The sequence below is a fragment of the Artibeus jamaicensis genome, unplaced genomic scaffold, assembly GCF_021234435.1.
Source record: "Artibeus jamaicensis isolate MK-2021 breed Jamaican fruit bat unplaced genomic scaffold, CSHL_Jam_final contig_685, whole genome shotgun sequence".
Lineage (NCBI taxonomy): Eukaryota > Metazoa > Chordata > Mammalia > Chiroptera > Phyllostomidae > Artibeus > Artibeus jamaicensis.
This window is the reverse complement of record NW_026521924.1, coordinates 33,674,868-33,692,195: the sequence shown is the minus strand read 5'-3', so window position 1 is coordinate 33,692,195 and position 17,328 is coordinate 33,674,868. Positions and strand designations below refer to the sequence as shown.

Here is a 17,328-nt window from a genome sequence, read left to right as displayed (position 1 = left end):
AGAACCAACGTGGGAGTCCTGTCCTTTGCAGGCAGGTGGTGGTGCTTGTGTGTCATGGGCAGCGCCTGCTGGCAGTATCTGCAGTTCACTTGATGGCCACCTTTCCACAGATTATATCTGAAAACTTACCAGTGGCCTTCACTATAAAACGAATGTAGAATACTGCAGTTAGAGTATTAAATACGTACCTCAGCCTCCCACCACAGCCTGGCCAGTGCCCGTCAGGGCTGGCAGAAGCCCTCCTGCGCAACAGCCTCCAGCTACCAGAGCGTGGCAGGCCTTCTACGAGCAAACACCACTCTCCAGGTTACAGATGAGAAAGCTACCACCCAGAAAGGTTGATGGACTGGCCACAGATCAGCCAGCCAGTCAAACAGCAGAGCTGGGCTTCCTAGTCAGGTTTCTGGTGACCCCAAATCCAGTGACCTTTGAGTTGAGTGGATGAGACCACACTTGGCCACAAGTGCGCCTGGGAAGAAGGGAGGCAGGTCTTCGGACAATCTGCACAAATGGCCCCCTGAGGACGGCCTCTTTCCCAAGGAATTGGGCACACTGCATGTCCCCAGGATGGCACCGTGTACCTGCATTTAAGAGGACCCTTGGAAAAGTGCAGTGCCCTTCGCCCCAAGACATGAATGTCTAGTGAACGATAGAGTAAAACTGCAGCACAGAGGGCCAGCTTCCTGTGCCCATGGGCAAGAGTGTCCTAGAAACGCAACGACCCCTGGCCTTACCCGCGTGCAGCTTGAGCACTGAAATACGCACACACCAACAAAAGCTAAGGAATCCTCGTCCACGTGCCAACGGCTCCTGTCTCTTGCAGGAGGAAGCCTATAGACACACGGGTATTTTATGACTCAACTGCTCTTCCCCAATCCAACCTGTGCTGAGCCAGGGCACCTTATGTCTGGTATTTATTTGCCCGCAAGCAGAGGCTTATCCCTAACACTGCTGGGGCAGCTTAGAGCCTCCGGGTCAGGAGCCAGGACACCTGGCTCCTAACATCTAACTCTGCCACTCACCACCCTGACACTCCAGATGACCCTGCCCACTCTCTGGACCTTCCGTTCTCATCTGCCCCAAGAGGCCACACCCACAGTGTCTTGGTCTTCCTTCAGTAGGTAATCATAAACCAAAACAAATGCCCAGGGTCAGTTATTACTTTAAAAAGCATTTCTGGGACGGAAAGGGACAGATCTTTCTAGAAGACATACACACACAGAACATCAGAAAGCACACCTACACTTTGCAACCGCCTGTTGAGATGATTTTACCCAGAAAGCCGTGCTGCTGCTCCCGTACTTACTGCGGAAACTGGTCACTCTCAGCTACTGACAACCTCTGCTCAAACGTGGTGTGGACAAGGGGGTTGAGGGGGAAGGAAAGTCAGTGGAAGAAGGGAATGAAAGATGAGGCTGCCCTTGATCTCAACAGAAAAATGGAAACCCATGTGGGAGAGAGAAGGAGAGAAACATCGATGTGTGGTTGCCTCTCACATGCCCCCCAACGGGATCTGGCTGGCAACCCAGGCACGTGCCCTGAATGGGAACTGAACTGGTGACCCTTTGGTTTGCAGGTGAGCACTCAATCCACTGAGCCACGCCAGCCAGGGCCCCTCCCTTCGGTCTGGCAGTGCGCTCCCACTCCCCTACCCCGGGTCAAAGGGCCTAACCTTCAGAGCCAGGCAGAGTGACCCCATCCTACGGTCCCGAGCATATTTCCTGAGCCCACCGCCGCCGGTACCCTCCTTGGTACGATGGAATGCCAGTGCCCTCCGCCCAGGGCAGACAGCCAAAATCACAGGAGAGGATACGTGCACTGGCCCTGCACGCTGGAGGCCACAGTGAACACACGGGCCCTACCTTCCCGACCTCTCCTGGGTAAGAAGTCAACCCAGGAGTCCAGATCCACTCTTGTGGCCTCAGAGAGAAGTGCACAGGGGACAGCAGGTGCAGGCCTGCATAACAAGAGCGCCCGACAGACGCGGGGAACAAGAGTCTGCAGAGCAATCAGATAATGAAACACCTCCTACCCTTCCAAAGAAGTGAGTCATTTTCTTTTAGGTGTCAAGTGAACAGCCAAATGTATCACAATCAAAATCTGTCGTGGAAAAAGCTAGCCAGGTACCCATTTCGAATGAGCAGTAGCTTCTAATAATACAGAAGCCGCTGTGACCAAGTCTCCTGATACTTAAAGGATAAACACACGCCCCCCGTAGCTCCTTCACAAACACAAAAGCATTCTTGGATCCAGAAGTTCTAATAAGCTAAAAGTTTATTTCACTTCTAAAATACATTAAACTCAAACCCATCACTTACATCTCCTTAATTCTGAAATCTAGTTCTCAATTTGGGCACTTTACCAGCATCTTTTCAAAAGTTTGACTTTGGAAAATATATGCACTCTCAGACAGAAGGGGAAAAAAAACCATTAGACATGCACAAAACTTACACCCTTGAGAATATTCCAATTTCCTCGGCCCTCGCCCCCCTTCGCTTTTCACAACCAGTAAAGTGAGGTTACCAATCGTGGGAAATGACATGAGCTTAATGTCAGAAATCATTTAACTTAAATAAGAAAATAACTCCATTTAGCTTTCTCCCGCAAAGTAAAATTAAGTTTGTTTAGCCCTTTTTTATTTATTGCCAAAGGGCAGATTTAATTTCAAGGGAGTGAAACGTTACCATTTTAATTTTGCTCTAACCACTGAGGCACGAAGGCCTTAAGCATTAAACCAAAGCAGCATTAACTATGGAAAAACAACAGGTGAGTAGGGCCCACTGAGCTTGGAGGGCTAGGGAGCGAAGGCTACCCTCCTATTTTGCTACGCTGCGAACAGAAGCTTAAGAAATCCCACCAGCTCCGGGGGCCTCTGCAGCCCACCCTTCCAGCCTCCAGCCTCCAGCCTCAGGACTTACCAGATACATTAATGGCAGCCCCCGCGTCAATGATCCCACTGTTGGGCCTCACGCAGTACCTACGTGGTGCCGTGGTCTTCACTTTGAAACACACATTTCGGTCTGTCGGGTTGCCAAGCTTTAGGTTGGTGGTAACAACATCAGTGAAGGGACCTGCGGAACGAGAGACAGACACTGATTGGGGAACCTCACGAGGAGAGTTTGCGAGACTGACACACGGCCTGGGGCTGGGCAGAGTGCGGAGTGCGGTTAGGAGAAGACTCAAGGTCCAAACCTCTCTCGCTGCCGCTGCCGTAGGTAAGAGAGAGGAGCTGAGGTTAACGTGCAGGGAGGGGGGGACGGACGGGACACGTGCTCGGACACGCCTCCCGGCCAAAGGGCTCCTGGTGTCACAGAGCGGCAGTGGTCGCCAGGCCCTGACTCCGATGCTGGCCCCCAGCCCGTGCTGGACACCGACTCTGCCCGACGAGAGGACGGCAGGTGGGGAGAGTGCACGGGGCAGACCAGGGCGCGCAGTGGTGACCGACGGCAGAGCGTTTGGACGGCGGCAGGGGCAAGAGAGGCTTGGAGGTGTTCGCCGTCTGCACACACAGAACCCCAATGCCACGCTGCTGCCACCCTGGAAACAGGCGCAGGACCCCGGGGCCCCAGTGGCGCTGGCGGCCACACCAGCGGTGTCCCACACAGTCTGACCGCCCAGGCTGCCGAAAGACCAAACCGGAGCTTGGTGCCCTCAGGGTGTATTTTATTATTATTTATTCACTTTCTACTTTATTAGATGTTTTTTCATCTTTTTTTAAAAGACTTTTTATTTATCTTTAGAGGGGAAGAGAAGGAGAGAAGAGAAACATCAATGTGTGGTTGCCTCTCATGAGTCCCCTGCTGGGAACTGGCCTGCAACCCAGGCATGTGCCCAGACTGGGAATCGAACCGAGATCGTGTGGTTCGCAGGCTCAATCCACTGAGCTACACCAGCCAGGGTGTGAATTTTTTAATTAAAAAAGAAAAACATGCTTCTTACAACAATAAAAGATGTAGGAAAAGGAAGTTAATCAGCTTCCCTTGTCCCCTGAGGTAACGACATGGGGATTTTCTGTGCCGTCCACGCTCCTGAACAGCGTACTAGCACCCGACGGGACGGGACCGCCTGCTCCCCACACTCCAAAACCCGCCTCTTCTCTGCGCACCAGTCTGCTGGGATCATTAAAGAGTTGGGTGGGGAGTGGGAACTCCAAAACCTCTCAGGTCCTTTTCAAGTTTCTATCTTTTCACTGTGTAAATCACTCTCTTGTTTTTCCAGGCAAGCTCTTTACATTTACAAGGAAGTAGGAGAAGGGGTGGGAAGGTGTGTGGGGGTGTGTCCACCAACTGAAAATTACCTAATGCTGCTTCACCAGATTTTCCTTAAGAAACTCAACCAACACAGACATACGAATCCATAACCTGAAAACTTCGTAATGAGACTCTTAAGCCCCCAAGGACAAGGGTGGTGCTTCCCAGGCCCCTGTGTCTTGGGCGCTGTACCTGGCATCTAGGGAAGGGGTGTGTGTGAGCGCGAGTGTGTGTGTGTCTCTATGGAGACGGACGTACGCCGAGATGCATGCACCAAGGAGGAAACTACCTCACCGATCACCACTAGCTAAATTAAAATCTCAGGCTGCCTTCTCTCCTCCAGAGGCGCTCAGGGGATGAAAAGTCAATGTGATATGGGCTTAACTTAAACATAAATTAAGAAATCAATAATGGCAGAAAGGAAAAACAAAACAGAAACTCCATTCTGAAATCAAACAGACAGCTGTAAACTACTGTAAAGCTGATTCTGAAGCTGTGACTTTGTTTCCACGTGACTCAGGTGCATATTAGGGAACACTCCGGGCACAGAACAAATTTCACGTTTGCTTACGCGTGACCGTCTACGAGAAATACTAGGCGAACCCAGAAAACTGCACCCCGCCGGCTGCACTGTGCAGAAATGCGCACCTCTGGCCCCCACCTCCTGTAGCTCGTCCGCCCAGTGGGCCAGGGCCACACCTGCCGCACCTGGCGTCCTCACTCCCTTCTACTGCAGGCGACCCTCCTCCTACCTCTCCACCCACTCCCACGGGCAAACATCAGGTCTTCTGAAGTGCATCAGGCACCACACTCAACTGTAGTGTTTGTATTTCCTACCTTTTAATGTGTGCAAAACTGTGCTACTGCTTTTACATCTTTGTACGTGTGCACATACAACCAACAAAGTGTAAGGATGTAGGTATGTATGGAGTAGATGTATATGTAAAAAAAGGAAAAGGGACAAAGAGAGGAAGAGAAACACAGATGTAAGAGTGACACAACAACTGGTCACTCTCGTACACGCCCCGCCTGGGGACCAGACCCTACCCAGGCACACTCCCCGCCGGGGAGCTGAACCGGCGACCTTACTTTGTGGACAATGCCCAACCACACTGGTCAGGGCTAAGGCTTCTCAGTGCGCTTCACTTCATTCCCCCTCACAAGTCCTGTGGGTCTGATGGGCTGTTTTGTGTGGAATGATCATTTTTAGGAACGCCCATGGCACATTAAAACGGAACCAACTGTATCAGTGGATCATCTCTTGTCTGGGGGTCAGGTGTACTGAAAGCTATTCGCACCAAACAATACCTTCAGGAATGAAATGCCCAACGAGCAGTCGTCGGTCCACCTTCCCAGTGGGTCGTGCCTCTGGTCCTCCTTGTGGGAGCTGGCGGAAGCCTTGAGAAGGAGGCCCTGCATAGGTGTGGCTGCGGCCAGACGTGGGGCGAGGCGGAGCCTTTGGTGGGGCATCACCAACTGGCTCCAGCGCAAACCCTTTCTCTACGCCCTGCGTCGTCTCCTCACTAAGAACTGCGAGTTTTTGCAAGAGGGCAGGTACCCTGAGGCCCAAGCGGATTTCCAGCTACTGCGAGGGGTAGCCAGACGCTGACCACATTCCCTCCCTGGATGGAGTTCCTGGCACTCAGGGAGAAACAGGATGCCTGGTGCTAAGGCAGGGTCTGGGGGGTACAGCGCTCTGCCCCGCTCTCGGGGCACCCACCCCGCCTTTACACGCACAGGGAGAAAGGCTGGCTCCTGCAGAGCCTCCGCCTCTTTGGGTGGAGAACACGTCAGCAGAAGTGAGAGAAAAAAGATACTGCTGAACAGGACTCCAGTTTTCAGGGATCAAAGAAAAGAAACCCAGAGACACACTCATCCAAACGACATACACGCCTCACAGACGCCATTGCCACCCACATCACTCCGGGCCGTCACATGCCTACTGCCCATCGCAAGGACTCCGCGTGGGTCACAAGGACTCCGCGTGGGCCACACTCCCCCTCAAAGAGCCCCACAACAATGCTAGGGACAGCAGACAGATCAAAGGTGTGTCTTTACAATGACTCACCTGGAAAGGGGCGGGCTTTCAGACAGAAAGCCCTGGGTAAAGGAGCTGCTCACCGACAATGTGAAGGTGACTTATAAACTATCAGGTCTTCAAGCTTTCCAGACATAAGCTTGAAGCTATCAGTTTCAACAAAATTCTGCCTCAGGAGCACAGAAGCATCTTCAGATTAAAATGCCAACAACTTAAAATTACCCACAAACATGAAAACACACAGATCTTTCTGGCTTTGAAGGACGCTGTGGGCACACGCAGGGATGCTAGTAGGAGTGCCCTCTGACGACACTGAGAACACGTGTTTCCAGCTCCGCTTCCAAAGTCTCTTCCTCCCACCCCCCCTCATGAAGCGGGGGAAGCCTGAACTTTTAAAATACAGGTAAGTCCTTAACATCACAGATAGGTTCTGCCACTATAAGAAAAACGAAATATAAAGAAACCAATTTTGCCACAGGCTAATTGATATAAACAAGAGGTCAGTTCCTATGGCATCTCATCAACATTACAGCGAAACTACCTTGAACAAAACAACATTAATTGAGGAGCTGCTGTATCTGTTTACCCCTTAACACTGACCTTTTCTTCCAGGTAACTCCATAAAAAAGGAAACCAAATTTAACTGTAAAGACTAAGCTGTTTTTGGAAATTCCCCCAGTTAATCTATTATACAGCAATCTAAATACTGTTTCAATCTGTATAAATCACATAAAAAGTAATCTAAATTATTAAAAGACAGTATTTGTAGTAATAAGCAAGAAAAAAAAATCCCAGGTTTCTCCTCAACATTCAATCATGAGCCTTTAAGTATTAAGGATTTCTTGGGCTTTCATGGGTTTTAATTTGTACAACTCTGGAGAGAAACACACTGAGAACACAGGGCGCAGCAGAAGTAAGGCCTGAGTGTGGCTGGCGGGTGGTAATATGGGGGTGCCGATCTCCAGGGTTGAGGTGAACGTCTCACCTAAAATGACTTTATGCTTGAGTGTGATATTATGCTACAGAATTGCACGCTTATAATTTTGTGATGAAAGATTTTGTAATTAAAAGGGGATTTTATTTGTACCGGACCCAGTATATGCGAGTGAACAACATGCCTGGTAAAACAGCAAAGTCTCATGAGAAAAAAATCAAGACATTAAAAAAAAAAAAAAAGGCCAACCCTTCTCTCCCCACCCCTGGCAATTTATTCTAAGACTTTTATTGAAAATAAATTCTATTTAATTTGAGTAATTATAGGAAATAAACCATGTTAGTCTTCTCCTTTTCCCCTATATTAATGAATTAGAATATACAAAAACCTCAATAAAAATGATGTAAGGGCTTATGAGCATCATTCAGATTTTTACTAGTCACTTTATTCCATAAAACTGCCATTCCCACTAAAGCATTATGTAAAAAACGGGGCTGTACTATACCAACATGCGTATTTATCACCAGTGAATTTAAACAGTGCTTGTAAGGTGCAAAGTCAATTTTACAAATTGCAATCTCCTTCCAAAGTTAGACTTCGTACTTTCTAGAGATGAAAAAGATGATTAGGTATCTCTGGCACATACTTTTAATAATTTTTCTTTCTAATCTTCTATTCTGATTTCAGATGTTTATATAAAATTAGAAACTAAGCATCTAAAATGTGAAACAGGGCAAAAAATGAAGCAACATGATTTTGGAAGAAGTTAGGACTACTATATAATTTTTCATTTTTCCTCCTTCCAACAACTGGACTAATGTCCACTGGGGCCTACATGATGCGTGCCCCCCTGTGAGGCGTTCTTGTGAATTACACATTCGTGAATACCGTCGGCCAACCTGAGTCTGAACTCCTCCACAACTGGGGAGCAAGACAGACCACTCAACCCAGGGCTCCAGCGTGGTTTGGAAATAAAACCTCAAAACCTCTGGCTGTAAAACCCTCTGGGGGCTGAGGTGGCAGGAGAAACTCCCAGCTTCACAGAAGAAAAGTTTGTTGGAGAGACCCACAGGGTCCTAGAACTTACACAAAACCATCTACCCAGGAATCAGCACTGGAAGGGCCCAATTTGCTTGTGGGCACAGGAGCAAGTGACTGAAAGTTGGTAGAGGGCCAAGCAAGCAGCACTGTATTTTCTCGGGCCCCTCCCGCAAGACAGCGCCACAACCCAGAATGTGGTTTGCCCCACCAGGTGAATACATAAGGCCCTGCCCCTTACTACCTAACAGGCACACCGAGACAAAATAGAGGAAAAAGTGAAGGCTATAAAAAGTGAAATAAAGAAAAACATACAGGGAACCAACAGTGGGTGAAAGGTAACTGGGACTTATATTACTGATTTGGACCAGAAATAAGAAATAAACATTCAACCGGAACAGAATGAAGAAACAAGAATTCAAAAAAATAAAGAGAACTCTGCAACAACTTTAAATGTTCCAACATCTGAATCATAGGGGTGCCAGAAGAGAAGAGCAAGAAATTGAAAACTTATTTGAAACATAATGAAGGAGAACTTCTCCAATCTGGCAAAGGAAATAGACTTTCAGGAAGTCCAGGAAGCTCAGAGAGTGCCAAAGAAGTTGGACCCAAGGAAGCACAAACCAAGGCACATCATAATCACATTAGCCAAGACTAGAGATAAGGAGAGAATCTTCAAAGACAGTTACCTAAAAGGAGTTCCCTTGAGACTGTCAGCTGATTTCTCAAAATAAACCTTGCAGGCAAGAAGCGGCTGCAAAGAAGTATTCCAATTCATGAAAGGCAAGGACCTATATACAAGATTGCTCTATCCAGCAAAGCTATCACTTAGAATGGAAGGGCGGACAAAGTGCTCCCCAGATAAGGTCAAGTTCAAGGAGTTAATCATCACCAAGCCCTTCTTATATGCAATGTTAAAGGGACTTATCTAAGACAGAGATGATTGAAACTACAAACAGTAAAATGACAACTCACAACTATCAACAACTGAACCTAAACAAAACAAAAACAAAAACTAAGCAAACAACTAGAACAGAAACAGAATCACAGAAATGGAGATCACATGGAGGGTTATCAGCGGGGAGTGGGAGTGGGGAGAATAGGGGAAAAGGTACAGGGAGTAAGAAGCATAAATGGCAGGTACAAAACAGAAAGAGGAGGTTAAGAGTAGTATGGGAAATGAAGAAGCCAAAGAACTTATATGTACGACCCCTGGACACGAACTGAGGTGGGGGGATGCCAGCAGGAGTGGGGTACAGGGCAGAGGAGAATAAAGGGGAGGAAAACTGGACAACTATTAATAACATAATCAATAAAATATATTTTTTAAAATTTAAAAATTTTTAAAGAAAAAATAGTAGAACAGATTTTTTTTTTTCATAATGTATTTATCTATTTTCAGAGAGAGGGGAAGAGAAGGAAAAAGAGGGAGGAAAACATCCATGTGTGGTTGCCTCTCAAACACCCCCACCAGGGACCTGGCCCACAACCCAGGCACGTGCCCTGACTGGGAATGGAACCAGCAGCCATTTGGTTGGCAGCCCATGCTCAGTCCACTGGGCTACACCGGCCAGGGTGTGAGAGAATTTCAGGGGAAATATATAATTTTATTTTTACTCAACAATTCAACTAGAAAGATTATATACATTTATACACACATAATCTATCTATATATCTGTCTGGAAAAAGTCCAGCCACCGTTAATACGCGAACCATTTGCATGGCATCCAGGTAACCCGGCAGCCAAGGAGCAGGGACTGGAGTGCACGAGTGTGAACAATGACGACTTCACTGTGCTAGTCTGTGGGGGCAGTTGATGCCGTTAAGTGAGCATGTGTTCTGTGTGGCCGTCAGTCAAAATGACTCAGTGAGTAGAGCAATGAATCTGCATCAGATTTTGCAATAAGCTTGAACATTCCTCCATGGAAACTATTTGGATGATTCAGAAGGCCACGGGCAACTAGTGATTGGTAACTTCATCTCGACAACACACCCACTCCTGCATCACGTCTCGTGCAGAGTTTTCTGGTGAAACATGAAATCACCCAGGTGACTCAGCCCCCCTACAGACCAGATTTGGCACCCTGCAACTTCTGGCTTTTCCCAAAACTATAATCACCTTTGAAAGGGAAGAGATTTCAGACCATCAGTGAGATTCAGGAAAATATGACGGGGCAGCTGATGGTCAGTAGGAGAACAGTGTGAGGTCCCCAGGTGCCTACTTTGAAGGGAACAGAGGCATCACTGTCCTACGTACACTGTTTCTTGTACCTTCTTCAATCTACTGTGCATAATGCCTGGCTGGATACTTTCTGGACAGACCACCCACACACACACACACACACACACACTCGTGTATATATGAAACACAGAACTCCTAGAAGTTAACAACAACAAAAAATTCTAAATAACCTTGGATTTAGGGATGACTTTTCAAATATAACAGCAAAGGCACACTCTACGAAAGAAATAACTGACAAGCTCTACTTCATTAAAATTAAAAACATTTGCTCTACAATGGATACTATCAAGAGAATAAGAAGAAAGCAAGAAGCCCTGACCAGTGTGGCTCAGTGGGTTGGTCATCATCCTGCCAAGTAGGAGACTGGGGGTTCGGTTCCTGCTCGGGGCCCAGGCCTGGGTTGTGGGCCCAGCTCCTGGATGGGGTGTGCACACAGTACCAGATCCCTGCTTCGCCCCAACACTGACATTTCTCATCCTCCCTTCTGCCTTTTCCTCTCTCTAAATACAAATAAAATCTGAAAAAAGAGAAAAAGACAAGCAAGCCACAGACTGGGAGAAGATATTTGCTAAAGGCATTATTTGGAAAAAGAAACCCATGTGATAAAGGACTGTCATCTAAAATATACAAAGAACTCTTAAAACACAACAATAAAAGAAAACAATCAGCCTAATTTAAAATTGGGCAAGAGATCTGAAGAAACACTTCACCAAAGACGCACAGATGGAAAGTAAAACATACAGATGGAAAAATACACAAATAAAAGATGTGGAACATGTCATTAGGAAGCTACAAATTATAACAGCAATGAAACAACAAAATACCAATAAACACTTATTAGAATAGCCAAAATCTGCCCTGGCTGGTGTGGCTCAGTGGACTGAGTGTTGAGTGCTGGCCTGTGAGAGGCAACAGATCCATCTACCTGTTGTCACACACTGATATGTGTCTCTCTCCCTTCCCCCTCTCTAAAAATAAATAAATAAAATAAAAAATAAAAAAAAAAAAAGGAATGGCCAAAATCTAAAACACTGAACATGAAACGCTGGCAAAGACATGGCAGAACAGGAGCTCCTGTTCATTGCTGATGGGCCTATGAAATGATACAGACACTCTGGAAGACAGTTTGGCTGTTTCTTTAAAAAACAAACAAACAAACAACAACAAAAAACCCTCTTACCATACAATCCAGCAATCAATCTCACTCCTTGGTACTTATTCATACTGCCAAAACTTGGAGGCAACCAAGATGTCCTTCAGAAGTAGGTAAATGGCTAAACTGCAGTCCATCCAGTGGGGTACCGTTCAGCACTAAAATGCGCTATCATGCTCAGACACGAGGCATCTTACATGCATATTACTGAATTAAAGAAGCCAATCTGAGAAGGCTACATCCCGTGTAACATTCTGGAAGAGGAAAAGATCAATGGTTACCAGGGTTAAGAGGAAAAGAAAGAATAAATAGATGGATAGTGAGTCTATTCTGTGTGATAGATCCCATGACGGTGAATGCATATCACACATTTGTCGAAATCCATGCAATGGACAACGGCGACACCGCCCGATGCAGACCAGGAATTCTGTCTGGGTCACAGCGGTGTGCCAGTGTGGGCTTACCAACTACGACAAGCATACCGAGCTCGTGCTGGATGTTGACAGTGACGGGGTCAGCATGTGGGGTGGGGTCAGGGGCTTCAAGGGACTCTCTGTACTTTCGACTGCATCTTTCCATGAACCTTAAACTGCTCTGAACGCCACCCCTCTTTTTAAGAGGAAGAAAAAAGAATCTGGCCTTCGTATTAATTCACTTTTGGTAGCAACCCCAACATCTCTGATATTAAATATCATTGAGATTTTCAAATATGCATGTATACAAATGAGTAAATAAAATATGTAAATGAGTAAGATGCTTTCTTTTGCATAGAGATTGCTTTCCTTTCCTTTTTCTGGAGTTCATGAAATTCTGGTGTTAGAAACACACATTCCTCCTTTGTATTATGCCTCCTGATGTAGCAACAATACTTTGAAACTCAAATTGTGTGTGTTATCAAGTAAGTTATATACACCAATTTGATACATGATCTATCAGGTCTCAGCTTTCAAGATATAAACTCAGTTATTAGCTCCACAACATTTTTTTTTTCACTGTGCATAAAAAGAGCTGTATTTTATACTCTTGCAAACACAATTTAGGTACAATATCTCTCCTTTCTTCAACGATTCCAAAAAGCAAGTTACCGTATTTCACTTCGACTCTGGAAAAATTACCTCCTGGGAAGGTAATAATCTGTCCCCAGAAGCCTAGGGCTGGTGATGGATTGTGTTAAGACAATAAAATCATGCTTGGGGTTTCAATACAGTATACTGTGTGCATGGGGAAACGACATTAAAATGGGGGGGTTAGCGGACAACACAGAGTAGTCTGTGGGACACCTCACAGACATCTTTCCGATCGACCCTCTGGCAGTCCGTTTCCATTTAGGGCATCCTCCTGCTGCCTGCATTCTCCACTCATCTGCAATGCACCAACCCTCACATCATCTCGTTTCTGGTTTATGTAAGTCTTTCTCCTTCCAGAATGTAAGCTCCATGGACAGAGACTCTTCTGTCCCTCTTGTTCACGACTGACAACCAGCACGCAGAGCACTCCCTACCACAGAGCCGATGCTCAGGAAACTGGCTGAACGGACGGACGGCCACACCACACCTCTGCCTACTTTGAGCCGAGGCTCCCCCTCCCCGCACGCATCCTCCGGTGTGCACGGCCGGGTTCTGGGTGAGTGGCCGCGGAGGCTGCCATCGCCCCGCTCCAGCGTCACCGCCCTTCACATCTTCAGCAGAGGACTGAGGAGGAACTCACATTCCATTTGTCCCCATCTAGAGCGAACTTCCACATGAGACTGCTCCGGTCCCACTCATCCCTGGACGCCCTGAGCCCAGAAGAGTGCAACTCGTCCGTGACAGTTTCAGTACAGGTGCTCGGTGTGAAAGAACACCCTCCTCAGAGGCGACATGACCCTGACTGTGGCATGCTTCCTGCGACAGATGCTCACTCCGTAACCTGGGTCCGGAGTCACGATGAACCTGTGCTGTTCATTACAGGTGGGAGGCAGTGAAAATGTTCCCTCGTGTCGACACCGCTCTTGTCACTACTATCCTGCGATAACTTTGTTTAACGTTGCCCCCTCTAAAAAATGGGAAAGGAAATCAGAGTAACAGATATTCAGAGAGCAGGCTCTTAAACAGCCATGAATTCAAGAGTAAGGACACTGGGAGGAGTTTTTTAAAAAAATCTATTGTCTTGATTGAATTGTTAGCTCACACATTAAATCAATGCTTTAGAAACAAATAAAGCTTTACAACCAATGTGTTTTTAATGGCAGACATTGGATTCCAATATTTCAGCAGAAAGCCTAACTGTGTAGCTCTTATTTTGAAATGACCACACATCAAGAACTCTCACACAGATATAACTTTCCTGGAGACATCTTGGACTGCAATGTGTTCTGAATTAATAAAGTAACCTCCTTGATATCCTCGGGAGACAGCCAGCAACTGAGAAACATCACACCCATTATGACAGCGGGAGAAACCAGCACCAAGAGTGCTCCCTAACGATGCCATTACCGGCGCACTGGAAGCCGGCCTGATTGAAACGCGGACACGCTCTCCCGTGCACCAGGCTCCTGGTTCCTCTGGGCAGCAGGGAGTAAAACCAGTCTGCCCCGTGGGGAGGAGAGCTGGTACAAAGACCCAGTGGGTGAAAGCACTATGGAGGATCTGAGACCGAACTCGGGAAAGCCACCCCAAAAGACGTAACACCAGACAACAAAGAACAGCCAAGGGAAACTAAAAGATACCTGCAGCTTATGCTAATAGATAAACAATTACTGTTCAGAATATATAAAGAACTCGTTAATAATAAATGTGCCAAATCCCAAAAAAGTGCCCTTTTTGTCACTGAATTCACCTAACATTCCTAATTTAAAAAAAAAAAAAACAGTAAATAGCTTTAAAAAAATCGCAGGCTGCCTTTCTGGGTGGTTTCGGGGGATGTGTTCACGGCCAGAGCCCCTCCTCCACATCCGATTCCTCCACTGCGTGTTGGCCCGTGTTTGTGAATACAGGTAGGTGCTACATTTGTATCTGCTGGTTTAAATTCTGTCCTACTTCACTTCTGGCCTTTCGTGTGGCAAATCCTGTTCTACTTTCAATGAAGCGCTGGTGCCGGAGCGTCTGGTGCAGCTGGGAAGTAGTTCTGTAACCGAGTTTGTCCTCACTGCGCGTGGATCATTCCTCATTTGTAATGTGCCCCAAATGTGGCTTCCACTTCCAGATTCCTTGACACAAAATAAAGGTTTTCACCGTTAGGTATAAAAGAAGGTGCTATACCTTATGAAGTGCTATCCGAGGAAAAGAATGGACTAAACCTGCACTCACAAACCCGCTCAGTGCCGTGTCCCTCGGCACAGCGCTTCATCGAGGGGACACCACCACGGCCACCCTTCTCACTAGACCCTCTGCAGGGCAGAGGGAGAGGGGGGTGAAGGGGCAGACGTGGGGCTCAGAGAGGTCTTTAGTTCTCAGTGCAGTTTATTTACTACAGGAAGATTTAAACAAGTATAACAAGTTACTAACAGGTAGTCTGAATTCAGGTGTTGTTTACTGCATTACCTGTGTTTTTCGGTACTCAAATCTTTTCCACGTAAAAAGAGCTGCCCGTACTTCACGGAAGGTCCAGACAGTGTCCTTGTCAGGGACCCTGCTCACCTGGAGCGCCTCGTGGGGTGAACCCCCGACCCTGCTGAGGGTGCTGGGGGCAAGGGGCCCGTGCTGAGCGCAGGGCAGCAGCAGTCACGCTGCTTCAAGACTAACACGAACCAAAAATTCTAATCAAATGTACTGTAAGAACTGTGAAAACTAAAAGCCTCCACCCACCTGTAGATAAATACTATGACTACTTTTCTATAATGCAACACTTTTCTAAATAGAAAAATAGCTACAAGCATTACATAAGGACTCGAGTTCCACACATCCTATCTACACTCAGCAGTAGGACAGATTACAGTGCATGGCTGCAGATCGTTTTAGAGTAACAGCACTCCTGACTCGTGTGAATTTTATATACCATTTCTAAAAGGGCCTTAGACTACTTAATAAACTGAATGTTTTCAATGCATAATCTTTACCCCACTAACAAACATCTAGTCATTTTTCTCTATTTAGAAGACCAAAATTTGTGATTACAGTGATCATGAAAATAAACAAAAAGATAAGCAATATTCCACTCCAAATAAAATCCCACCTAAATCGGAGAATGGCAAAGCATGAGTCATTCTGTTCAGACACAGCAGGAGCCAACACAGATGTCAGTGAGGGATGTGAGTGATGAGGGAGAAAGAGGTCCTGATTTCTCAAGGTTGTAGTTGTGGTTTTAGCTTGACTGAGTTATAAATTAAGAGTTTGAGCCGAGCACACAAAGTTGGTATCAGTGGGGGGTGAAAACTCCCCCGCCCCGTGTCAGACCCTCAGTGGAGACGACAGCCAGCGCACAGAAACACTCCCACCAGCAGCAGTGCCCCCCAACGCGCAGCAGACACATGCGAGGCAAACCACGGGCGCTCCACGCCCCCAGGGGGGCCAGCTTGAGTTTTCACCTTGTGTGCAATGGGGGACGGCAGAACAGGGCGCTCGGTCAGTGTGTGATCTGTCCTGGCTTCCTTTCCAGGGGAGAACCTGCCTGGCTACATGGGTGAGAGTCATGACCAACTAGGCCTGCAGCTCCTCAAGCCAATTCAACAGGGACCCAGGGGATCAGTTTTCATGTTCCTTACCTTCTCCTTTAAAAGTCGCACTCATGCTCCAAAGTTTTGCTCAAATGCCTTCTCTTTTGAAAGGCATTTCAAAAGAGACCTAACCCCGAGTCAGGAAAAAGCAGCATCTTCCTGCCCCGTGCTCTGACCCGGACCCTCCAGGCGGACCACACCCCTCCGTTTCACAGTGTCCACACTGCCCTCCCCCGACATCCCACCCCCTCGCCCAAACCCACTGCCCCCCGACTCAGGAAAACAAGCCGCTGTCCACCAAAACGCTGGGCCACCAGCCGTCACCCTGGTCTTCTCTCCGCCCCTCCCACCCCACACTCAACCAGCAGCGAGTTCTGCGGCTCTGCCTCCAGACTCGACTCGAAGCACTGCTTATCACCTGCTCTCCCTGCCATCACGCCAACCCCAGCCAGAGTCTCTGTCACACTCTTGCCTGGACTCCTGCCGTGCCCAGGGCTTCCACACACAGCGGCCCCCACCTCCCAGACCTCTCCCCACACCAGCCACGTTCTCTGAAAACAGACCCCTGCTCCAAGTCCTCTGTGCGGGCCCGCAGCCAGCACTGCCCGCCGCCCCCCCCCCTCTCGGAGCCGCCCCTCCCGTGCCACTTCATCACGCCCTGGAAGGCACAATGACCTTGTTGTCCCTAGACTACACCAGGCTCATCACAACCTTGGGGCACTGCACTTGCCTTTCCCTCTGTCTGGAAGGCTGTTCCCCCCAGCGTGCACATGACTTGCACACACATTTTATCCAGGGTCTCTCGGTTCAGGTGTCACCTTCTCAGAGGCAGGGCCCACCGAGGCACGCTCTTTAGGACATAACCCACTCCCGAGCAAGCCCCTTTGCCCTGCAGCTCCCTCATTCAGCACCCCCAACTCCGCAGCACCCCGGTTCTGTGCCCCCTTTTAATTCAGTGCCCACCTTTCCCAAAGGGCATGCTCCGTAAGGGAAAGGTTTCACCTCGGTCTGTCCGGTTCTGGAATGGCACTCAGCACCTC

General features: G+C 47.7%; 1 protein-coding gene across 2 annotated transcripts in view; it reads right to left on the bottom strand.

Moving 5' to 3' along the window:
• VAPB (VAMP associated protein B and C) overlaps positions 1-17,328 on the bottom strand; it is a 51,203-nt gene that overhangs the window by 16,884 nt on the left and 16,991 nt on the right. Inside the window, exons 2-3 of one of the 2 annotated variants that reach the window (XM_053671216.1) lie at positions 11,683-11,909; positions 2,919-3,071 (exon numbers count right to left, since the gene is read on the bottom strand). In XM_053671216.1, coding sequence (XP_053527191.1) covers positions 2,919-3,071; positions 11,683-11,725 — 196 coding nt within the window. In that variant the 5' untranslated portion in view covers positions 11,726-11,909. The remainder of the gene's footprint in view (positions 1-2,918; positions 3,072-11,682; positions 11,910-17,328) is intronic. The other variant, XM_053671215.1, reaches the window with a different exon arrangement.